The sequence below is a fragment of the Sinohyriopsis cumingii genome, chromosome 15 (genome assembly GCF_028554795.1).
Source record: "Sinohyriopsis cumingii isolate HCF-2022 chromosome 15, ASM2855479v2, whole genome shotgun sequence".
Classification (NCBI taxonomy): Eukaryota; Metazoa; Mollusca; class Bivalvia; order Unionida; family Unionidae; genus Sinohyriopsis; species Sinohyriopsis cumingii.
The window spans coordinates 73,762,741-73,789,929 of NC_142975.1; the positions used below are offsets into that span (position 1 = coordinate 73,762,741).

The 27,189-nt window shown below is 34.3% G+C and overlaps 1 protein-coding gene across 1 annotated transcript in view; it reads left to right on the top strand.

Moving 5' to 3' along the window:
* LOC149782073 (neprilysin-like) overlaps window positions 1-27,189 on the top strand; it is a 59,252-nt gene that overhangs the window by 26,916 nt on the left and 5,147 nt on the right. Inside the window, exons 5-19 of the mRNA XM_089933501.1 lie at window positions 4,351-4,434; window positions 11,260-11,474; window positions 12,219-12,398; window positions 12,726-12,836; window positions 13,986-14,125; window positions 15,436-15,529; window positions 15,943-16,071; window positions 16,757-16,855; window positions 17,733-17,810; window positions 18,546-18,649; window positions 20,519-20,577; window positions 21,264-21,315; window positions 22,892-22,959; window positions 24,451-24,581; window positions 26,940-27,005. Of these exons, the coding sequence (XP_089789627.1) occupies window positions 4,351-4,434; window positions 11,260-11,474; window positions 12,219-12,398; window positions 12,726-12,836; window positions 13,986-14,125; window positions 15,436-15,529; window positions 15,943-16,071; window positions 16,757-16,855; window positions 17,733-17,810; window positions 18,546-18,649; window positions 20,519-20,577; window positions 21,264-21,315; window positions 22,892-22,959; window positions 24,451-24,581; window positions 26,940-27,005 (1,610 nt within the window). The remainder of the gene's footprint in view (window positions 1-4,350; window positions 4,435-11,259; window positions 11,475-12,218; window positions 12,399-12,725; window positions 12,837-13,985; window positions 14,126-15,435; window positions 15,530-15,942; window positions 16,072-16,756; window positions 16,856-17,732; window positions 17,811-18,545; window positions 18,650-20,518; window positions 20,578-21,263; window positions 21,316-22,891; window positions 22,960-24,450; window positions 24,582-26,939; window positions 27,006-27,189) is intronic.

A 27,189-nucleotide genomic window follows, 5' to 3' on the forward strand; every position in this document is an offset into this window, starting at 1 on the left:
CTGCATCGTTACTACATAACCTACTTGTGTTGCCGTGCCGTAACAACAAAACAAACTACAACTAACCTAAAAAGACATATCCTGACTCTCGGGGGAAACGAAACATGTTCCGAAAAACGGAGGATGGGATGAACGAGTTTGGGTAATGCCAAATCAGCACACTCAGCAGATATCTGTACCTTTGTTTCCTATAGATAATTTATTTCTATGAAAGGGACCGAACCAACAGAATCATCGCCATTATTTCGACTAGATAGTGAAATGTCACTCAAGGCGTGTATCGGTTACAAGGTTTGCCAAGTCCCTTGTACCAACTATTATATCAAGATACGTTCGGAAATTTATTTTTCTCAACCACACCCACCCTAAAGACTATTGTTTCCGTGAACATTGAAACATATATTCCAGACCTGCTCGGAATTCGTATGCATAGAAACTTTAGCAGATATCTGTCAGGAAAAAATATGATCAACCACCACCCCCCACCCTCAGCCTGCGGATCATTCATATTAAACAGACATATTTTGATCGAATCTCTTGTTCACATAATGGCGATTATAACGTCATACAGTTCATGCTATCTGAAATGACATTAAGCTCAAGTACAAAGACGTTGCTGGTGCAAACATTCTTCCTTACAGGCATGAATTATACTGTTTTTACTTTAAAGATGTTGACTGGTATGCGTTGTTTTCATTATTAATTTGATTTACCACATTCATCGTCTTATAGTGCTGCATGGCTCCCATGAAGTCGTGGCGTATATTTCTCTCATAATTTTTTTTCTTCACCAGACCATGGATTTCCATTAAGTGGTATATAGCTAGCTATTATCATATGTCAGTAAGTGGTAAAATCTGTGTCTTTCGATTAATTAGTCATTGCATTGACGCTAGTTGCACAACAGTGACGCCGTTCCCGTATTGGCTAGCCTTGCAACTTCCACTGCAGTGACTGGTAGAAGTTTCACATCGGCGCGATGCATCACGGGAAAAAGGAGCTAAAATTCAGATCTTTTATTAAGGTGTATGGTGATATCTGCAGTCTCACGAGAGTGGAAGTTTGAAGAAGTTGTCAGAGAAATATTTCCACTGTATGGCGATAAAAGCTAAATCAAGCCGAGTGACCTAGGCTACGTAATATATTTTGCGCGTTACAATAAATACATAACAATGCATGTGCTCGAACCAGTAACTGCAGAAGAGGGACGCGAGTTTGCTTATTTATTGTTAAGCGCCCGTTTTATCCACTGACACTACATCATCGCTGGGTTAATTTATGCAATCGGGCCAACAAAAACGCCTATCGTTTGGTCTGCAAAACAAATTAAGTCTGATGCGTAGTTCCACCTAACGCTATCACTAATTACATCTCCATATCTATTTTCATGTCGTGCTTCGTCAGCCTTTGAGAAACTACAAGTAATTTTCCCCCTAAAATCTTGTCTACATTTTGATGCTTTTGATATTCGTGCCATTATATCTCTATCCCGCCAATTAATAGAAAGAAAGAAGAAAAAACGGAGATCAAGACTTTACTGTCCTATTTTATATTTTTATTAGAAGTGTGCAAAATAAACTGAACAATGTTTATGTTACGCCAAGTAAGCTACATTACACTTTTTTCCTCGTAAAACCGATTACTAATCAATCATTTCTTCGCGGGTAACTTTCTTCTTATCGACATCCATTGCGACAGAAGTTCTCAGAAAGACATTTAATGTAAACGGTACAGTCGTTCGGCGCTAGTTGGTCGTTTAGCTTGGGAAGCTCAAAGAATATTTATTCATCTTTGCAAGTGTCAAATTGGGCATCGTAGACAGAAAAGCAGACGATATAACACGTATGATGGAGAATTCTATTTGGTTCAAACTACAGTCAAGGCATAAATTAATCTGATTTAAGAATGTCATATCAATAAAGAATGTTAGAGGTCAAGTATGCGGAACAATTAGAAAGGACACTCGAACAACTTGGAATTTATATAAGTATTTCAGTGGGATACTCAAATAAGTGGGCTGGAGTCATATTGAGGTTTATCAAAGCATAGCTACCTCTTACGGTTTATGTTCCCACTTTGGTCATTACAGTATGTATTTTGGCAACGTGACTTTAAAAGAGCCGAACAGAAAGGATACACATTAACTATAACTACTAGGATTTTTTAAATATATAATTAATAAACCGTAATTGGGACAAAGAAGATATATTGTCTTAGTGTCTAAAATTTAAAAAGTAAAAGCAAAAACATATAAAGTCCAAAACATGTTAAAACTAGTTGAAATAACCCGTTTAATGTACAGATGAGTATATTTTCAAATGTCTTCAAACCATTGTGGTCAGTGATGTTTAGGTGCGAGTAATTACATCTTTACATCTACATGTTACTATGTCAATTTGAAAATAAATTTGATTTTTTGGGGGGATATCGTCAATATTTGAGGAAATTTAGGAAACTAACCAAAAATGTATTGCGTTTTCTAGTGGCAACTAATGGAAAGGTTTTGCTTATTTGTAATTACAGAGATGTAATCAACATTATAATATACAGCAATGTGTAGTTTCCATTGTGTTTAAGTCATTTGTCTAATATATATTATGTAATGATCCCAGTCGAGAACAGAAACATTAACAATTTTAATGTTTCGATACCTCTAACACAGGCAGTACATGTCATGTTTGTGTGTGTGTGTGTGTGTGTGTTCACAGCTGGCACAGGACATAACCCATACATCAATATGTCATAATGTTTTGGAAAACTTTTATCGTCTGATCCCAATCTCCCTAATAGGTGTAGTGTACGAACTCCGGATTACCAGGATTAATCACGTGTCTCTGAGAAGGTAGAACAGCTAATGCTACACTGTACCTAATACAGCCGTATATACAATTAAAACACTCAGTAAAGGGATTAAAACCGGAAAATATAGAATCCTGTATTTAAATGACTTGACAACAATTCTGCCTTCTACAAAGTTTCAAGCAAATGCGAACTTGCTTAAAAAAATTAAGGGTGCTGTCAATTAGCAATAAATTTTCATAATTTATTTTAATGGCGGTAAACTTCAGTTACGAGTTTGAAAACAATTACACTATCGCGGACTAGCGGGAAAACGTCTTGATCTTGTCTCCATTGCAATACACAGTGTTATGTTAAAAATAATTTTTTAAACGCATCACATTCGTTACAGTCTGAAACCCATTGTCAGGATTACAATCCGCTTACGATGAATAAATTCTGAAAATATTGCTACATAGTTAAAGTCCAATTATTGTACGTCAATGGCAGATAAAAATTCTCACAACTTGTGTGTTAGTGTGGTATTCTGTCAACGAGAAAACCAACATAGAATTCCTTATAAAGCTCTAGCGACAGGGACGGCACAAGCGCTCGATCCTGGTTACATATTACTGTAGCAGACTAGTTCCGAAGTTTGCGGGATTGGCCGAGTTGTCGTCAAGAATGATCTGCATCCTGGGACCATATTTATATTCCCCGCCCCCAGCGTATGTGTAGAAATGTAAACCGTTTTTATTTACAGATGATAATTAGCGTACTTAATGTGAAGGAGATCCTGAGAGGTATAATCCTGTACTGAATAAACTTGATGAAGACTCGCCGTTACATGCGTTCAACATGTATGTATGTATGTATGCATGTATGTATGTGCGTACGTGTGTGCGTGCGTACGTACATACGTATATATATATATATATATATATATATATATATATATATATATATATATATATATATATATATATATATATATATATATATATATATATATATATATATATATATATATATATATATAAGTACGTATACAACACTAGAATCTAATAAACTATGACAGATAGTTAACTTGATACAATATGTTATTAAAGTTGCTTTTGATAGGTAGATTGGCGAGAAATTTTCTCAGGAAGTTCTCGAACGTTTTCGCTGAACATTACTGGCGTACAGTTATTGCCTGCAACTGAAAGTGGTTGCGTAATAGAATTTTCCGTTCTATTTCGTAATTTCGTCTTTAATTCTCTATTTTATTTTGAAACTAATAAAGGTTGGAGTAATTCCTAAATGTTTCCTTATCAATAAATTTAATCTGTTATAGCATTTATAGAGCCTTGAAATTACGTTACACTAGCTTTCATCTGGGACTTCAAGGCGACAAGGTAAAACGCGGCAGACGCCTGCGCAAGTCCCTGTTAGAACTGGATTGCCTCTGGCTATTTGACGATCGCTAGCTCCAAAAGATGATAGATAGATAGATAGATAGATAGATAGATAGATAGACCGATGTATATATGGATATCCGTATTATTCTAATTGTGTTTTGATTCTTTGTAGACCTGCTCGAGGCCGACAACCAAGCCTCAGATTTAGCTGCCATCAAACGTGTCAGAGACATGTACGTGTCTTGTGTAAATGAAGGTAAACGCAAAGTTATATTTTTTCATATACATGTATTTTGTATTGATTTTCCAGGAAAATCGATTTGTTATTACAAGTTTTAAAGCACTGTAACTGTTCTGATCCGGTACAATGAATGTGAATTTTTCATGTATGTTTGTCGTACTTGTTTGCAGTTGCTATTTCTCATCTGCGTTCGGTTTATTATGAAAATTCTTGTTGTTCCTTTTTTTCTTCCCTAAAATGATTAGTGCATTGGAAATGATTTACCCTGATGTTAGCATCTGCGCAAGTGACTCGTCAGCTAAGGTTGACATGTCTCGATCAGCCTTTGCAAGGCGGCTGACGTGCAAGATGGCTGACGTTTGAAGCGTTCTGGAATAGCTCTGATAATGTACATCTATCAATACATTAGTGTCCAAAATTAATTTTAAATTATGTATTCAGGCAAAACTTAATTGTATATTCTAACCGAGATTTAATTTTCATTGATTGTTTTGACTGATTTTACTCATGTTGAATGGATTGAAGGAAAATAAAAACTTAATGGTGGTAGCCCCTAACCATTGTTACCTTTCGACCCTTTCTATCAATATCTTTCAATAATAGAAAAAGTCAGTTAATTAAATTGACTGGTAATAATGCATAGAGTTTTACATCTTCACCTCAGTTCTATCTTTGTTATATCCCACATGGAGTGGCCGAGTGGTCAAAAGCGCTCACCATTACGGATCACTGCCATCTCACCTTTGTCTGTGTGAGTTCGTGTCTCATGCTCGGCTAAAGTTGGTACGTGAGAAAGCCTGCCATTAGCTTCTCGTGGGTCGGTGGTTCTTCCCGGGGTTTTCCAGGGTTCTTCCTCCACCAATTATACTGGCCGCCATGTAGAGCCTATCTTGTGCTGAAAAATGGCGTTAAACCCTACAACAACAACAATATATTCCACATGACGTTCGTGACTGGATATCCATAAGAGACTGGTTGGGAAAAAATGAGAGCATCTATATAAAAATGATCACAACAAAAAAGAAATCTTGTCTCAACAACCCTCAACTAGATGCACTTACGTCCTCATCTAAAATCCAGTACAATTATCAGTTCCCAATGCAATCATTTCATAATCATCATTAAGCATGTACTTGACAGTAATTACCAGTACTATCAAACTGAGAATGATATTTTAGGAATCCTAAGTTATGATCTATATGATACGTTTGCTACCTTAGCATTCAAAAGCATAGAATCTGAACGCATATCTTATTGAAACGTTGCCTGTTCTGATATGAATATATACAAACCGACTGTACTAGCTTATACGTCCACTTCAACTGTAAATAAGATAGACCCTGGTCTGTCGTCGCATAATGCGCCAGCAGATCAGGGTCTATGTTGTTTGTTCTACTATTTATACATTATGCGCCGGTAGATCTGGGTATGTGCAGTTTGCAGTTGGATTCGACGTAAAAACGAGTACAGACGATATTTATAGGTTACTGCATTTGAATGGGAAATATGAACTAGGGTTTTTTTTCTTTCTCAGAACAATACTGCACGACCTTGGTGGGTGAAGTATTAGTTCGATAAACAAAATGAGTTCATATTTTCCCATATAAATGCAGTCCCTTTTTACTATAGGCACATTTCGTTTCCCTACCTAAGGCTTAATAATACAGGAATACACTACAAGAAACAAAGTAATTAAATTTATTCTGTATACAATATAAATGCACAACCGTAGATTCATCTATACATAGTAACAATATTAATGCGCACACAGCAGCTACCTTTGAACTTATTCGCGCTACACATTAGTTTAAAAATATTCTCGTTCTGGTCTACTTAAAATTGAAATTTAGAGTCATATTTTGAATGAATGCGCATTGACAAGAACTTGTCCAGTTGGTTTGGAATGAATGGATTTTGTTTTTCTGTTGATCCAATTCAATTCTACTTTTTCTGCTTACGATGGACTGGATCTTTTAGGTATATTCTGTTCAGTAAGGAGAATGTGATTTCAGTTAGAACTGTAGTCAAAATTACAGTACAATTTCGGTGTGCATCAGGTTTTCCGTGACATGGGTCATGCCATTCGGATTTGCAGAACTAACTAAGAAAGTGCAATTTGAGGAAATGCAACATGCATTAATGTAAGTATATTTATTACCATTCTTATTACCAGCTAGAGAAGACATATGTTTATGTCCTGTCACTTGCATATTCGCTGTTGGAGGACCCCAGCTATGTCCTGTATCATACATTGTAAGTCTTCTATTGCTAGATTGACACTGTATCAAAATAGTTAAACGGGGAAAATTACAAAGCAGCTGTTGTGTGACAGTCCATTTATCCAGGGGAAATAATACTTTTTCGTCGTCCTGGCTTATTGGCTGTGAGGCTCTTAGTTTCCTACCGAATGCATTTTTTTTTCTTGAATTTAACGTTTTGACTGGCTAGTAAAACGGTACGTATCTGAAAGATATGCTAAAAGCCCTTGGCCTCAATATGCTTTTCTGTGTTATTTTTATAGACCCTAGAGAGCACTGATGATAGTATGAACCATTCTATTTGCGAAAAGTTACGAGTATGTATCCTAAATAACTGTTTAAATGAACAGATGGGTATTTTCAATTACTTCATCTCTCACGTTTGTTGTTGACAATGTAATATCACGTTCATTCGTTTGCTTGTTTGAAAGTTTCATTTGTGACTCAATGAACTCTTCTACGTCGTTAACTGTATCATCTCTGCTTTCAAATGTACGAAGCAGCTTGTTTAGTTTATTCACAAACAAATGCAATGAATCGAAAGCTGAAGTCTCTACTACCTGAACGTAGATTGCGTGTTTACAATCAAAGTAGTTCCTAAAACATCATACTATTTTTAGACGCACGTGTCGTGCAATATGAAGCCGTCCAATATCGAAAAATACTGAACGATTCTAACAATGTATCGTTAACAGATAAAAAATGAGCATATAACAATTGTATTTCCTGCAATTTATCACGTGCGTCAGTTTGTAGAACAAGATAGCGTTGTGATTTAATATGGGGTTAGAGGGATTGGACTGCGGAGGCAGGAGGAATTATGGCGTGGGTTAGGAGGAACTGTATTTTGTAGATGAATAATTCTTGTAATTACAACTGATACTAATATGCCACGTGACCTGATTTGATGACAGCTATGTCAGTGTATGTTAATGGTATCCAGTTTACTAACCGGTTACTAAGATCTTGTTTAGTTTTGCTGGTATATTCTTGCGTGCGCTCATTTCCATGGCCTGCATATCATGGTACCTATACATGCATTCGTCTTGCAAAAATAAACAAACATCACTATAAGTTGTGTAGGTCCCTACTCATTTATTCACGTCACTAATAGATGGACTCCAAGATTTGCGCGTGGTATAAGGCGCTCGCCTTTACCGATCCCTGATATCCCACCTCAGTAAACGTGGGTTTGAGTCTGTGAGAAAGTTTATCAGTAGCTTCCCGTGGGTAGGTGGTTCTTCCAGAGGTCTTCCAGGGTTCTTCCTCCACCAGATGCACTCGCCGCCATACATAGTCTGATTATGTAAAGAAAAGAAATGGACATTACCTGTTATTCCTTCATTGACTCCAATATTGGTCTGTGCGCTATTATCCTCATGGGAAAAATAATTTATTTTGCTTTTCTGCTTATCTTGGCTCTTTCCCTTGCCGAGTGGAAAAAAACTGTTCTCACCGGAACATTATATCTCAATAGGACTGATTTAACTTATCTACTCAATTATAAATCGTGTACAACTGCAAACTGCATAGATCCAGAGCTACAATCTCATAATGCGCCGGCATATCTGGGTCTATGCAGTTGGAATTGAGTAATGAGTAGTTCAACAGCGTAGACACGGATCTGATGCTGCAGTATGCGACAACTGATCATGGTCTTTGCTGCTTGCAGTTGTTCCCAATGTTTGATTGAATACAGATGGTATATGTGGGTAAAATCAGAAACTAACTGATAATTTGTTTACATTATATAAATGTGTTTTAAACGCAAAAGCATGTTTATTTAATTCTGATTTCTGAAGACAAAAATTCCTTGTTAAGGACAATCACGTTTCTTTCATGCAATAATACAATACCGATTCTATCAAACGGGTACCTGAAAAGTATATTTTTATGTAAATTATAAGTTCCATGCTCATTCATTTAACTTAGCAAAACTATTTGTATGTCAAACTGATGGTAGAAGTAAACATCACTACATTAAGCTTATCGCATGACTAGTATGTATGATACAATTTTTCGTATTTCTATATATTTGTGGACTTTGTCATATTTGTGACAGGAGGATTCCGATGTACACGTGGGTCTGAAAATAATTATCTTTTATTTCTATATGTCATATATGTCAGGTACATCTGTCATTAGTTCTTTAAACTAGTAATATTTTGAATTTACGTTATTGTAGTTGTCTAACTGTAATCAAGTTATTCTTGATACTTACAGCATTGTCTTTTAGAGTCTTCCATGGGAGGAAATAATTATAATGATGTTGATGATGATGATAATTATGATTTTCAGTCACCCTCTGACGTCATTCATACCCCGTTCTTTATACAAAAGTTTTGTTATAAGCGATTTCTTGACCTGGTTCGGCCCCATAATTTGATTGCCTTATTGAGTGCATATATATATATATATATATATATATATATATATATATATATATATATATATATATATATATATATATATATATATATCCATTGCGATATACTTGACTGATATAACAGAATTCGCATGTGTTCTGCAAGTTTTGTATATTCATTTGTTGCGATTGAATCGGCCTAATGACTGATTTTATTTAATTTACCCCTATATAACAATTATTGACACTTGCCCGCGACGAATGAGCTATATTGCTTTTGCAAAGGGAGAGAATCCCTTCTTCATCAGATGGTGTTGAAATGGAAAGTTTGTGTTAGAATTTAGTTAGTTATGCACTAAATATTCGTTCTATATATAAGTTTTCATTGCAACATGTTTATCTGATCTATTAATTACAGCTTATATGCTTTGGAATTCTCATATTCATCTGCTTTTCTCCCCACGAGGTACGGCTGCAACTTTCACCGGGGGGCGGAGAGAAAACATTCAACACCGCATAGTGTTAATCTGCAATTATAGTGCGGTTAATTAAAATCTACAATTACAGTGGGGTTAATTAAAATTTACAATTATAGTGGGGTTAACTAAAATCCACAATTATAGTGGAGTTAATTAAAGTCTACAATTATAGTGGGGTTAATTAAAATCTACAATTATAGTGAGGTTAATTAATTTATTACTAAAAGTACGTTTCAATCCGGTAAACTTCCGAAGTAATAATGGCTTTTTGATGTCGTTTATTTTTCTTCTATTTTTCATGTTAGATTGCGAAATTTATGGGATGGGTTGGGGGTGGGTTGTTTGTTTGTTTGTTGTTTTTCAGGATGATTCAGGTCTATACTCTTTGCTAGGAACTATTTATATGTCCTTACGGAGCAAAGTCTATGTCATGATCTATCGAAACTTATCGGTTCCTAAAATCAAAAGTTCAATAAAATAGCATTATGGAGCGAGCGGCCTTTGTTTAGATTGATGATTTCGAAATAGATCTGATTAAGATGTGCGTGTGTGTGTGTGTGTGTGTGTGTGAGAGAGAGAGAGAGAGAGAGAGAGAGAGAGAGAGAGAGAGATTTGAATTAGTAATGTAGTTTTAAAATAATTTTAGTCATATGCTACAATGTCTGCGGAATGACAGTTTATCGTGATGTCAAGCATGCCGCAGACATATAGCATGATATCTCACCCAGTCTCATTATCCTGACACCAGGCTGACCAGTTCAAACACTAACCTCTTAATGCTGAGCACCAATACCATTTTATAAGTCTTGGTATGACTCGGCCAGGGTTCAAACCAGCGTCAGGGGCGGACGCTCTAACCACTAGACCATAGGAGCGGTGATCTAATAAAAGTATCGCTGCTGACTTTAACATGATAACATTATAAGAGATCAACATCAAACTTTTATTTCAATATCAACATACATTTCTAAACAAATTTTAGATTTTATAATAACCGTTTTTACTTTAACAATGCAACGAATCAGTAACCGAAAAATAAGACAATTAAATGTTTTAGAACAAAACTGTAATACATGCAGATGTATTAATCCCCCTTCAGAATTATTTGGGTGAGTGAATGGATAAATGTATAACGAATTAACAAGCAAATTATTCCACCCCAATCTCCAGAAAGAGACCGGTTTTTAACAAGTTAGTACTGAGCATGGGTCTTAGATGCAATAATCTCTTGTGCGCCATCTTAATGTAACTGTTTTACACTTTAGCTGGACAGCCGGTGAATATAGTCTTTCTCTAAATGGTGAATGTGATCCTAGCTGTAATTCTCTTCGAGATCATTCTCCAGCGAAATTCTTAGAAGAATTCAGTAATGCCTACATGTTCACCAAAATCAGTTGGCAAACTGCACACATCGTGCGCTTAGCTACAAATCTCGTCTGAAAATATCCTAGCAAGCATCCAGTCTCTATAGCAACCAGGTGTCTTATTTTATTTCTGTGCTCTAATTGAATACCTCCTAATATGTGTGTACATGCAAAAAATGGATTTCCTGTTTATATTACTTTTTGCACTATGTGATGAATGGATTTGGATTTTGGATTTATGAACGCGGCTTTAAAAAAATTCAGTCATATCGCTACGATGTCTGCAGTATGGCATCATGATAAATGGAAAAGAAATATGTTTACAATATATGAGAACTTCTGCGTGGACTTTAATTTTTCCATTTACATTTCAGATGAAATAGAAAAAAGGAATATATCGGTTGCGATCCCATTGCTAGAAGAGCTAGGGGGATGGCCGGTTCTCGGGAATCAACCTGGGGGTAACTGGCAAGCGTCCGACTTTAACATCATAAAGCTTCTTGTGGGACTTATCAAGTATAACAACAGACCACTCATCAGTATGTACGTCAGTTCCGACGTCAAGGACTCCACCAAAAGAATAATCTATGTAAGAATATGATCAATGGAAGCCCAAATATTCCTAATAAATACAACCGACATTTTTCGGAATAACGGAGTTTATTTTTATGGATGTAATGCACGCGCTTGTCGTATCATCTGTTACGGTTTCCATCTCAATTTTTTACTTTTGCCAAGGTGGATCCATGCATCAGCAGCTGGTGGCCTTAAAAGATATAACGATTATTGGGAATATCTAACTTTCCGTATCGATGCAATATATCATACTGTCACCATATCGCGATACCCACGATACCACATGATGACATAGGATAATCATGAAATTTTATCAGTCAATTAACAGTTTAAAAAATTGACATACGTCTAGGATTTACTGATCCATCTAGATTTATTTATTTATATTGTATCAATTATTTTTAATAATATTTAAAATAAATACACAGCTTACGGATCATAAGCCTTTTGAATAATATATATACTAAAATGTTATGTCACCAACATGTCTTATCAAAAGCAAATGTGTCTCCGCGTGTAGAAGAAATAATAATAATAATAATAATAATAATAATAATAAAGCAACACACAATAATAACAGTCTAGGAAGAATGGGTTTCCTAGCCTATTTTTATGTCAACAATCGCATACATTTTTTTCAGGCACTTTAAATTTATTTATTTATTTATTTATTTATTTATTTATTTATTTATTTGTCTGTTTGTTTGTTTGTTTGTTTGTTTATATATTTACGTATTTATTTATTTATTCAACACAGCTTGACCAGCCAGAGTTTGGACTTCCTAGTAGATCCTATCTTGTGGAACCTCAATACGAAGACAGAAGACAAGCCTACAAGAAACTGGCAGTCTCGGTGGCAGTGTATTTTGGGGCAGATCCAGCCGTTGCGGAGTCTGATATGCAAGATGTTCTTCAGTTTGAAATCGATATTGCCAACGTAAGTATTTAGATCCTTTTGCACTAAAGATCATAATTTGTCTTCATTATTATTATTATTATTATTATTATTATTATTATTATTACTATTATTATGTGGATGATTATGTGGATGTTTACCATTAATTTTGTTCTCGATATTAATCGGACATGAAAGGTAAGCAATTCAGTCACAAAACCTTGATTACTGTTCAAAAGTCTTCATTATATTTTAGGAAATTTTGAGCATTTTCTGAAGTTTAAGAAGTTGGAGAAATTTTCTAATCTGTTCTTTATTGATGTAAAACGTCTGTGTGTGTGTGTGTGTATGTTCTGTTTCTTCTTGCAGATAACAATGAAACCAGAGGATCGTCGAGACAACGAAAAACTCTACAATAAAATGTTGGTGCACGAGTTATCCAGAAATTTTACTGAACCATCTAGTGCTGATCCAATCCAGGTAAGGCGAAGGAAAGGGTTATCTTCCCTTTAGCCTTGCTATTTCCCTAACGTGCCGTTTTAATGCTGCATTATGAATTATAATATGTAAATATTGACTGTAAACTTTCGAGGTTGACCGATTGTTGCAGACCACATCATATTTATACCCGTTGTTCCTTCTTCGTTGCGAAAGGATACTCAGTAAATATCGCAGGTTTAAAGGAAGGCACTGCTAAATCTGCTTAAGAACATACATGGAAAAACAGGTAATTGATTGGAATTTGCTGGTTGTTATTTTCTTCTTCTTTTAAACTGAAACACATGAGTATATTCGCCACGCCAATTCATTCTCTTCCACTCTCTCGTATAATGAACAGTTTTTCTTTTCAAGATTGTTTCGTAATTTGCTTTTTACAAGTAGTCAACGACTTCTGTTTTACGCTAATATATGTCTTGTACAAAGTTTCAGGTTTTTTTCTACCTCCTACAGTTCACTAGAATCTGACTGAATAATTTTAACAGTAATCTAGGTACAATTGCACGATATGTGTCATTTTGTCTTTAATTGTGCATGAGGAAACGTTTGTTTAAAAAACTAGAACACATAGAAAGCATCGTCAAACCTAAATCAAGATATTTATATGATGTTGCTGGGAATCTATCATCCTAATTTTTTACAAAGAGTTAGATGGAAAGAGAGATTAGCCCATTAGCCAAAGGTCTACCAATCACCCTCCCTCTCTTTCTCCCTATATATATATATATATATATATATATATATATATATATATATATATATATATATATATATATATATATATATATATATATATATACATAGAGAGAGAGGGGGGGGGGAGATGCACACACACATAGTGAAGGTGTCTTTTCAATGAAATTTGTACGATAGAAAGTCTTTTTCATTTATTACAGCTGTAGGTCGTTGATTTCGCAGCACTGATTAGTCCGTCAAAGCTGCTTTATATATATATATATATATATATATATATATATATATATATATATATATATATATATATATATATATATATATATATATATATATATATATATATATATATATATATTCTTCATAAAATAACTATGCCATTGGGATAAATTTAATGCAATTAAAATTTATATTTTAATTTGATTTGTCTACATGCAGTTCAGTTGGTTGCAATATATAAACAGCGTGATGACACTGCCGAACGTCTCGATTCCCATTAATGACAGTGAACCTGTTGTCGTTCGAGCGCCGCCATACTTCAAGGAAATGTTTGCTGTTTTCCAAAAGTATAGAAACAGGTATTATACACCAAGCCACATTTTTCAGTACTGTGTAGCGTTTCGTATCCCCAGCAGTGTGACAAATAGGATGTGCATATCATAAATGTCCGAGCAGTGTAAATGACGAGGGGTGTATATCGTAAATTCCCGAGCAGTGTAAAACCAAGGTGTGCGAGTAATACATTCCCGAGCAGTATAGTAAATGAGTTGTGCATATCGTAAATTACCGAGCAGTGTAAAACGATATGTTCATATCATAAATACTGAAAGGCTGCTACATATTTGAATGATATTTAGATGATATTAATGCAATGACAAAAGCGTTAAGAAATATTAATGATTTTGAATAAATACATAGGTGTCCCATTTAATGTGAGTTCTGAGTACAGAAATAGGATCTAGACAAATTGAGATAAAGGTCCCAATACTTTTATTCCGTTAATGATTGTTGAGAGTTTCCTTTTATAGAATGTAATGGATTGATATTTCTAAGCGTAAAGTGGGTTCCTTGCAACCAATGACGGAATCGCCAAATAACAAAACTTTTCAGAATATATTGAAAATCAACTCAGACTGAAATGACTGGAAACAAACAAAATATCTACAGTGTCGATGCAACATTCTGATAATGTGAGATAAAACTTTTCAACCACGAGACTGATTTTGAAGTACTAATATAAGTAATAGTTATTGCATGTAATTGCACATTGATGACAACTGATATCTACTGTGTGTAATTACACTTTCCTGACGAATGCTATCGTTTGTGATTATACTTCCCGGACGAATGCTTTCGTTTGCAATTACACTTTCCGGACGAATGCTTTCGTTTGCAATTATACTTTCCGGACGAATGCTTTCGTTTGCAATTACACTTTCTGGACGAATGCTTCGTTTGCAATTATACTTTCCGGACGAATGCTATCGTTTGCAATTACACTTTCCGGACGAATACTATCGTTTGCAATTACACTTCTCGAACGAATGATATCGTTTGTAATTATACTTTCCAGACGCCTGCTATCCTTTGCAATTACACTTTCCGGACAAATGCTATCGTTTGCAATTACACTTTCCGGACGAATGCTATCGTTTACAATTACACTCTCCGGACGACTGCTATCGTTTGCAATTACACTTTCAGGATGAATGCTAACTGTTGTATGCAATTACGCTTTCAGAACGATTGGTAACTACTATATGTAATTATATCTTCATGACGACCGCTAACTACTATATGTAATTAAATGTCCATTAGGACGACTAACTACTTTATGTAATTACATATTTAGAACAATTGCTAACTAATGTATACAATTCACTTTCAGGACGATTGCTAACTACCTGGTGTGGAGAATAATGCAAAGCAGAGCTTCTAACTTGCCAAAGCGCTTCAAAGATCTTATAACGGATTACAATGAGGTTTTTAATAATTAATTAATTTAGTGTAATACTTGTTAAACACGTTTTCTTTTAAACCCACTCCTTTCCTTCGGGTGGATAGTAATATAACTAAATACAAATGACACAGTAAATATACCTCATATTTTTGTGATGACGAATTGTCTTAACGACCACAGTAAACTTCTATAAATTAGTGATGGAATGTTTCTTGATATAGTCGACAAAAGAAATGAAACCAAAACAAATGAAGATATATATATATATATATATATATATATATATATATATATATATATATATATATATATATATATATATATATATAGTCAACCAAACACTCGCGAGACTCATCAATCTTGGTGTAAACGTTCTAAGAGTCACTCGAGAGTCCGGTTAAGCGAGTTTGATTTTTACATTCCTTTCTATTAAAGGTAATTTACGGAACGTCAACTCCCCGTGCCAGATGGCGGGACTGTGCAGATTACGCCAACGATCAGATGGGCATGGCGGTTGGAAGGCTTTTTATTCAGACGTCTTTTGATGAGACTGCCAAAAGTTCTGTTAGTAGTGCTTTGAATTTATGTATATTTTTCACAGTTTTTGTATATGTCCAATTATAAGTGTATAAAACAAATTAGTCAAAATGTTCAACTGACTGCTATTTACGAAACTCTAAGAATAGTTATCTTCGTAGTCCCTACCATTCTTTCCAACGAAACAAACTTCCGGTTCCTGCTGCGTTTTGTGTGCAGTTCGGTCGGAATTTAATGTCTCCTTCATCCGTCCGTATTTGCTGTATAAAATATTAATAAAAAGCACAAATTAATCTATTATCTGTGTATGAGTATTTAACATCATACAATTTAGCTGTGCAAAACTAGAACGCATAGAATATAATATCAAGATAAAAAATATTAGAAAAATATTCTGTAGATTTTTTTAAAGTTTGGAAGGCCCCAAAGAAGTTGAAAATTAAGCCAAAATTTTACTTATTTTAAATCAGTTGACTATTTTTATCTGTATTTTTTAATTTTTATCACAGATTACAGAAGTTACTATTACTATTTTGATTTATCAGGGTATTTATTTTTCATTTAGTTGGAGAAATATACCTAGAGCAATCGCTATGACTAATTATTCTGTATCGTTCCCAAAGGATAACGTTACTTGTCAACGCGTGATTTTTTTCTAGAGATCAAAATGTCAAACGAAACAAAACACGGTGTTGTTTCTCTTCTTATTTAGGCTTTAGCTATGATAAGTGACATTCGAGAAGCTTTTAAAGAAATCCTAAATGAACTGGGTTGGATGGATGATACAACGAGGAAACTTGCTGATGAAAAGGTACCCGGATGTGTGATTATTCTCAAATGGTTAATAAATGTAATCCTGTGATTATTCTAAAATGTTTTAACATTGGTATATGTGTGATTATTCTAAAATGTTTTAACATTGGTATATGTGTGATTATTCTAAAATGTTTTAACATTGGTATATGTGTGATTATTCTAAAATGTTTTAACATTGGTATATGTGTGATTATTCTAAAATCATTTAAAATATATATATATATATATATATATATATATATATATATATATATATATATATATATATATATATATATATATATATATATATATATATATATATATATATATACACATATATATATATATATATATATATATATATATATATATATATATATATATATATATATATATATATATATATATGTAATTGTTATAATATGTTTTAGTGTTCTCAAAGAATTTTTTAAACTGACGTATAATAGGAATTGTTCTAAAATGTTTAAAATTTCATCTATTTGTTGTTGTTCTAAAATGTTTTAACATATGGTAAAGTTGTGATAGTTTGAAAATATACCAACATCTGTTATACGTGTAAATGTTCTAAAAATGTTCCAACATATGGTATGTGTGTGAGTATTATGAAATGTTTTAATATTTGCATTGATTTAAATTTATATTGTCAAAAAACTGTTAAAACACATTTTACATTCGTTCATTCGCTCGTACATACAGGCAGACAGATTATCTACCTATCAGGTTACCCGCCTATATGTAACTGCATGCATATATCAATATATTTTGTTAACATGCATTTTAAAGGTATTCTCTTATTGCTCGGTTATACTGGGAGAAAATTTAGATAAACGGATATATTCCATCCAACTTTGGTAATTCTTTTGTTTCAGGCGAAGGCAATAAGGGAATGGATTGGATATCCGGATAATTTGACAAACAATACTCTTTTGGAAAACATTTACGTAAATGTAAGTAGGGTTTTCCCTCCGTTAATTACTTACTCATTTCACTCGTTTTCTCGCTTACATACATACATACATACATACATACATACATACATACATACATACATACATACATACATACATACATAATTAATTAATTAATTAATTAATTAATTAATTAATTTCTACACTTTCTGGTCGTCGTATTAGCATAAGACGATGCCGAACTCTGATAGGCCTGTCTTACTTCTTACTTCCTGCTATTATATTGTATACGCTGTTCGACAGGGTCCAGTTTTTCACCATTTTTGTTCTCATAAATTGGATGAGTCAAACAGTGACAGCTGATAAGAAGAAAAATAGTCTCCGCATGCCATTTTATTTTATACACAACACAATGTAAAGCAACATCTTGATTTTGTCACAAACATTACAGAATACACACACATATAAATCTTTATAATTCAGTATGTTGCAGTAACAGACAGTCACTACTGATATGCATTAACAATTGTTAACGCACGCCTTCGTGAATACATGTTTACTTGTTATCTCATATTCCTCTGCATTTGTTCATGCATTTTGTCACAATTAATGTATTGTTGTAACTCCATGCACAATCCATCACAATCGCCAACCCAAACTTATATATATATATATATATATATATATATATATATATATATATATATATATATATATATATATATATATATATATATATATATATATATATATATATATATATATATATTACAGGTGACAGTGGATCGCAGTAAATATTTTGAAAATGTTTTGAATAACCTCCACAGGGCGGCAATAAGTGGCCTATATAACCTCAGAGAAGAATATAATAAGAACGTGTAAGTAAAAACAGTATGCACTCCGATTTATCTGAATGAACATTTTATTTATACCTGGATACAAATTTAATTGATGGTCTAAATCTTGTTTGTCTGTCCGTTCGTCTGGTTAAATTTTGAATTTAAGTCAGTTTAATGGGCACTGTGGTTGGTCAATCGTCATTTGTGGATTTTCCATCTTTTCGTTTTCCAAATATTCAGTCATAAGACCTTAATCGTGTGTACGTTGATGTAACTACTGCAGCAAAATAGCCGTGTTCCTTGCGAGAAACGTGAAACAACTGTCTCTAATGTACCTCAGAGAGCTGAAAAGCCAAAAATGTATCACAGATAATGAAAGAACCTTGCTGCTTGTGAGAACATTGGCACGTTTTCCTCTATATGTGCTTTTTAACATAATTGAAGCAAACTGTAGGAGTAGTTTATTTAAATCTACTTGCTTTACGACAAGAAAAAGAAGCAAACAGGGTCTTTTCTGAACACAAATCACTACTGATTACACCATTTCTGAGGTAAGCGTCTAAAGAAACGGCGTATTTGGGTGACCATCCGAAGTCATTTGCCAAAGAGAAAATATCCATCATTTTTTTTTCCGGGATTGGATTGTGAAGAGTAGGTTTAAATGAGTTTTATCGGAATATAAAGCCAACCTTATTTTATTATCAGAGTCGTTTATTTTTCTATTTGTACATGCCAGTTGTTCGTCCCTTAACAGAAGTAACAGAGTGAAAACACCTGCAAATTCCATTTGATAACGTCTTACTGTTATGCAATATCTATATTTGTATAAGTCCTGATATATGATATTAGTAATGAATGTGGATGATGTCTTCCCAACTTATGATGGTGTCTAATTTTCGTAATTGTTATTCCTGACCGTGAATTGTAGTGATTATATATAACTGGATTTGGCGTATGTGTATAGGGTTTATTTATGATGTTAAAGAACGTAAAATTGCATAGGAACTATAAATAGATGCTTACCTACGTCTTGACAGTTACTAATAACAGAATAATTAGTAAATATGTTTACGCTTTTAGGGCTTTTCCCATTGGACAGGTCGGTCAGGTGTATCTCAGAAATATTAAGTTAACTTCCATTGGATGGGTTAAATCAACTGAGCTCTTCTGCGATGTTAGGAATTTGCATTTTGTCGCGTAGGCAGTAGTAGCAAGGTGCGTTTTCACCCTTTTGTGTATAAATACGTGTAGCTGGACAATTTTTGCCATTCTTATATCCCGTATTCTTGTTGTAACATCAGCCTGCATACTTATTTTATGTTGTATTTAGATATTTGTCAAGAGGAAAAATATTTATCAGGATTATTCAGTGAAAATTGAAAGTGCTCATTGAACTATATTTTCATTCTAGAACTATTGTCAATTATTCAAGGGAGATGTAGACAATGTCATCTTGACAACGTCACGATTATAGGCGAAACAGTACATTTTCGGTACTGAAATATATATAGAACTTTTCATTCTTTTAGACTTTAATAGAACATTGTCAGGATTAATTTCAATTCACTTCATAATACTGTAAGTTTCATTTACATTTTGATTTAAAATTTTGATAATTAAATTATTTGTTACGTTTTACAGACTTGTTGGTTTCGCATTTTTCTGTTACTTAATATATGAAAATGGAGTCGTATCACTTTCCATAATCCTAAATAATATATTTCAGTTGAAATTTTATCAGCTTCGTTGTTTGAGATTAGCTGACCTCATAAAATGGCATTTGTCAGGCCGTCTTGAGTTGACACGATCATGTAATAATGATCCCTATTTTTAAATGATCTTTAGTTTTGCCCTGATGTTTGTGTATATATTTGTGAAGTCATGTTCACTAGTTTTATCGCATTTCAGATGGACCACTCCGCCAGCAACAGTCAATGCTTTCTACAATTCAATTCTCAACGTGATTAGTAAGTTTCGTCGGCTTCTTTAACACTACGGAACGTTCAATATGTACGTTTCTTCTTCTTTAGTCTTGTATACTTAACTTTGACATTAAATCGGTTTCTTATACACAGTTGCTTCGTGATCATGCTCATTGGCAGGTATTTCTTTATACAATATATACTTTTTCTCGAGGTTTGAGAAATATGACATTTAAATGTAAATGTAATGGAATTTGTAAACATCAATGAAATAAACTATCATAAAGGTAATGTCTACATTTCTGGGGTTATATTACATTGACGATTTGGCAGACAAGCATCGCTGTACACTACGGCCTCAAACGAAGAGTGACAGTGTACACAATTTCACACTCCATCGACTTCGTGATCACTGGAAAGTGATGTTCCGTAGGCACATTTATATTTGTGAAACATGTGTTCATAACAAACGTTCCGTAAAAGCAGTTGAGTTTCTCATATGCATATTAAACACTGATGAGTACCTTTCTGGTGAGGATTCCTCGAACGTGAAAGTATAAATTTTCATGTTTTCTGATATTGACATTATTCAAAGTATTCTTTTAATTTCATATTCATGAACAGGAGAGAGATAATTATCTTTTCAGTCTTTTTCTATTATTGCATTTTTATGGTGAATGTGTTGATCCCGCTTATCATGAACATGTCTATTTTCTTGATTTTTTCCCCAGTGTTTCCCGCCGGAATTCTACAGCCACCATTTTATGCAAAGGATCAGCCAAAGTAATTTCAACGTTTTATCATAATATTTGTTCTTTAACACATTTTTGAAGAAGCCGATCAATATAAATAGTAAGAATCAATCTGGAGATGAGTTAATACTTATTGTTTATAGACCTTGCAAAATTTAAGAGACGGAAAAAGGGAAAAATGCATAAAGATCACTTTCATTCAGCATTTTGTTTCATTGAAGATATTAGGGCTACAAATCGTACTGAATAACTTGAAGCCATTGGTAAAATTATGTAAAGAAACCCTCAACGTTTATACTTGATTTTGGTCTTTTAAATATTTTGTTTAGGCGCTTCAAAATATTTTGTTTTTACGCTAAATATTTGATTCTGGCCGTTTGTAGATTTAGTCTTAATGATAAACATTATTTGAATATTTAGTCTCAACGTTGAACAGTTTTTGCCGTTTGTATATTTAGTGTTAACTTTTCAGAGAGTTGTTTTTGGCCATTTTTATATTTAGCTATAATATTAAATATTTTTTGCGATTTGTTTATTTTGTCTTAATGTTGTATATTTTCATTGGCCGTTACTTGTCTAAAGCAAAGGTTAGTTTACCCATACGCTGTATATCTAGGCCACAAGTATTTTGCAACTTTTAATTTTCTTTACATATAAATTTGAAACAAAAAAGAAAACAAATTTCTTCTTCTTCTTCTTCTTCTTCTTCTTCTTCTTCTAGAGAGAGAGAGACTATGATTAAAATAGGTTGAATGGTTCTGGTACAGTTGTTACCTTTTATATCACTTGAATTGTTTAGTCTCCATTATGAATGTCTGAATTATCCTGAGCAAGTTACAATTTTGATTACATTATATGTCTATATCACGTGACAATATAACAGTTTAAGCTATTGGAATTTTTTTTACCTTGAGCAGTACGAGTAATTTTTGACGTTGAATATCAGAGGTCATACACTATCTTTAAACACTGTAACCAACTATATTAGTTGCGCCGCTTGGACAAGTGGACCCATCCAGCTTCGTAATATAAATATTTTATTTTAAATCTCTGAGTTAATCCAGTAATTATTCTGGTTGTTTTATTGTGCGATCTTTATAATCAGATTCTTTTTTTATCAATACACCTAACTCAAACAACGTCAGCATATTATAAGACTGGTCTAATCAGCATTATGTACATCTTATTCAGATTTGTTATAGAGACAAAGGTATTAAATGCACGCAATATTCCTAACCTCTCTGTACATCTGGTTTTTAATTCATTTGTCTGGGTGATGTGAAAACGTTAAAAATTTTCAGTTAGAGAAGCCTCAAGGATTCAGGTTTGTAAAGAATACAGCGTGACTTTAGTCACGGTTGATAGCAACTAACCACTGTTTAGACCAATCATTATGTTCCTTTTCAATTATTATTTTGCATCCCTTTCTACAACGTTAATATTAAGTAGATGACACTATATATACATAATATTGGTAAAAGATTTTGTTAGACTCGCGCCTTCATTCGCTGTGTCAATAACATGTATTCCGAAATGGCCATAAATCTGACTTTGTCTTCCCTTGATATTTCTTTTATTCTCTTAACAAATTTCGTGTATGTTTTCAGATCCATGAACTTCGGAGGTATAGGCGTTGTGATAGGTCATGAAATAACACACGGATTTGATGACAGAGGTATGTTCGGCACAGATTGTATTCATTATTAAAAGTGTTAACCTTCCAAGCCTGCCAGTTCAGAAAACTGACCGTACATAAAAGTCCTGCCTCTATGGTAAATTCAAAGAAAAATTGGTTATTCAGACTCCAAACGTATCTGAAACAAATATGGAGTGCAATTATAAAAATCACTGACCTTCACTGCAATAAAATACTCCAATTTTTGGTAGAAATCGTTGAATTTATTATTGCACTTTCGTAAGAAAAAGAGCCGCGGTGGCTCCGTGGTGAGCGTGCCTAATCACGATCCGAAGGATCGAGTTACAATTCTCGCCCTGATGTGTCTATGTGCAATACATTCTTACACCATCTTATCTAGGTATGATATGATATTTCGTGTTTCAAACTAAGTGAAACACCTATCAGGCAATGAGTGAAGAAAGAGCGAAAATCCGATTTCATAAAACAGAAAATGAAAATGTTTCCGACATTTAAAGAAAAGGGGACGTTTCAAGTTAAATTAAATGACAATATACTACCCTCTTCGTGATAGAACATAAACAAGTCCATCAAATTTAAAAGAGTACGATAATTTGAAAATTAATTTCGTCATGTATGTGTTGCATACTGTTGCAATTTTGGGTCAGGATTGCATGTCATGTCCCCTAAACCAGTCCATCTTTCTAATTTCATACACATACCAACATGAATAGTTGATGTGATGTGATGTGATTTTGATTTTTAACGTAGCTTTAACAATTTTTCAGTCATATCGCTACGATGTCTGCAGTGTGGCAGTTTATAGTGATGTCTAGCACTGGGGCATCATGCCGCAGACATGTAGCATGATGTCCCACCCAGTCACATTATCCTGACACCAGGCCGACCACTCCTAACACTAACCTCTTAATGCTGAACGCCAAGCGAGGCAGCTGTTAGTACCATTTTTTAAGTCTCTGGCATGACTCGGCCGGGAATCGAACCCACGACCTACCGCATCCGAGGCGGACGCTCTAACCACTAGGCCACCGGAGCGGTATGAATAGTTGAAAGTTGCCTTTACATTTAACTACCGAACCATATTGTTGCCCCCTCCCCCGAAATTGTAACATCTTGGCATATAGACTTATTATTAACAAAAAAACGATCATAACACCTACATATTTTTTGAACCGCTCCGGTGGCCTAGTGGTGAGAGCGTCCGCCTCGGATGCGGGAGGTCGTGGGTTCGATCGCCGGCCGAGTCATGCCAGAGACTTAAAAAATGGTACTAACAGCTGCCTCGCTTGGCGTTCAGCATTAAGAGGTTAGTGTAAGGAGTGGTCGGCCTGGTGTCAGGATAATGTGACTGGGTGGGACATCATGCTACATGTCTGCGGCATGATGCCCCAGTGCTAGACATCACTATAACCTGCCACACTGCAGACATCGTAGCGATATGGCTGAAAAATTGTTAAAGCTACGTTAAAAAAGTCCAAATTACACATATACACATATTTTTTTATGCAGGCCGACAATATGATAAGGACGGCAACCTTCAACAGTGGTGGTCGACTGACGTCATCAATAATTTTAAGACGAAGGCTCAGTGTATAGTAGACCAGTATGGCAGCTACCTTCTTCCTGAAGCAAATATGACGGTAACACTTCAAACGTTTCTTTTATGTGCTTTCTCATGATTTTTACGGTTTAAAATGGCATCATAATTTGATCATTCAAGTTTGTTTATTTTGTATATTTGACTCCCTATGCATAAATGTTTATAGTTATAACTAAGTTTTATCTTAAGCCAGTTTTTTGTTGTTTTTTTTTTTTTTTTTTTTTTTTTTTTTTTCTAGCTTTTGTGCCATTCATACGTTTTCAGTCTTCTCTCAAACTTGTGTGGTATTCACGATCTGGGAGCTTTCAGACCATTCATAGTTTTCTGGTTACGAGAGGTTACTTTGTTATCGTATCTTGTACCTTTCGGTAGAGTAAAAAAATGAATGATCTATAACAAAAAGAAACAAAACTCTCGGATCGAAAGAAAATGGAAGCCCACCACAGGAAAATTACATGGTCAGTACCATTGTAGCAGATGAATTTTATATGAGTATGTTAATTATTGAATACGTTTTCAGTTACAAACTATAGCTAACGTGTCATGATTAAGCTTATACAATGGTTGGCACCCTGTAAAGGACATTACATTGACATTAGAGCACTTGTTGGTAGAAATGGAACGTATTGACACTGATGCTTCCAATTTGCTACCTATCCTACTGCTATAATAGGCAGTGAACCTTCAATTCGTATACCAACACCAGGTCAAGAGAGGACCAGTATACATCAAACACATAGACTCATCAAACGAGAACAAATTTAGTGAACTATACAAATTATGCAAAATTCTGAGAGAAGCATCTACTGTCCAGACAATCATAGGACTATTCTCGGTAACACAAAGTAATACAGGTACTTAACACATTAACAAAGTAATGCAGGTACTTAACACATTAACAAAGTAATACAGGTACTTAACACATTATTATGTGCTTAGTTTAGTAAACTAAGTAAAATACATTTTATTTTCAGTCCGGACGTTTCCAAAAGTTACATTTGACCCGAATATCTTTCACAACATTCTATTTGGGGGACATGTTGTCATACGTTACACGTGTTAAACATGTGATTAACGGTTCACAAAATATTTGTAATATTCGAAATTAATCGATAACAGATATAACCATTTATTTGAAAATACATATTTTTTAAATTAGTTTTTAATTAAAACTGAAAACATTTTTCGATGCCATTAAATTAATAAAAAGATTACTCCGGAATTTCCGTCCATTTCTAATTGGCGGAAGCTACCGAAATAGTGGTACAGTGAGAAGCACCACCAGACGAAATACGGCTGTCAACAGGTATACCAGTGACACTGCGTACCTCTACCTTGTGTACAATCACAGTCCAATCAATAAAATATTGGCAAGTTAAATCTGATTGGCAACCAGTGCTGCGTCTCGCTTCTTTTCCTGTATCCTACGATCGGTCTGGAAGTCCAACAGTATGTTGATTTCCTGTTCTCAGCAATTTGTTTCGGCACTATTATCCTGGTAATGAGTACAATCAGGAACAGCTGTTTCCTGAATATACCAACCATCTTCAGACCATAAAGGATCCACCAGTGGAGTCGATACTATCTAGTAGCCGATATACACCGGCTCTTTTCCTATATTCCGAAGATCTGTTTTATCAATAAACATTTGATATTTTGTTCTCCTCGACTTTCGTCCATAGATTTATTCTGTTTTGCTTGAAGTAGTCCTTTGTCATGTAGGCGGTAGTTAGCCCTCTTCAGCTTTCGCCAACGTCCATATATGTATTCCGTTCTGAATGGAGTAGTCCTTTGCAACGTACATGGGTAAATGCTATGTCTACAGTCATTCTAGTGAGTATCTTTCACATCATTTCTAAACATGTCATTGCTTCATAGCTGCAACCTGTTCGATTGTATCCCTGTTTTTTGATAAGGACATTGGTGAATTACTTCCAGCGTTAGTATGCATTCCTGTTGCCTGGTTCTTGTAGACTTATATATCAGTAAGTCAGGAACTTGGTCTCTGAGAGAGGTTGTCAAACTGGGACGTGTTTTGTAACTGTATCCCAGGGATTTCGTTGTCATTTTTAAAGCATATTGTTTTGACTTCACCAGAAGGTTACAAAGTGTAATCCTACCCAGACCATCTGATAGTGTAACACGTGTCTCTCGGCTAGAATATTAACTTAGCTGAAACAGTATGATATAGCCTTTCATCTGTTAATATAGCACTGAACACCAATCAACAGTCAATCAACGTCCCTGAGCTAATCTTTTCTAACCATTTTGAATATCCCTGTGGTTTTTTGGTTGTCGTATATGCTACTGTATAATTGTTATTATTATTATTATTATTATTATTATTATTATTATTATTATTATTATTATAACATAATTATGACTGATATCATTACAGCTTAATGGTATCAACACTCAAGGAGAAAATATTGCAGATAACGGAGGACTGAAGCAAAGTTTTAGAGTAAGTGTCAACGACTGTGTGTAACTAAAGCAATAAAAGTCTACTAGCAGACCTTGAAAGACGTGTGTTAATATATGTGACTCTGAAGAATGAAGAATAGGTATAGAAAATGAACTAATGATATAGTTTCCTTCTTAAGTAAAGAACGCGTCATTGGTAACTCTTGCGTAAAAGCGTCTCAAGC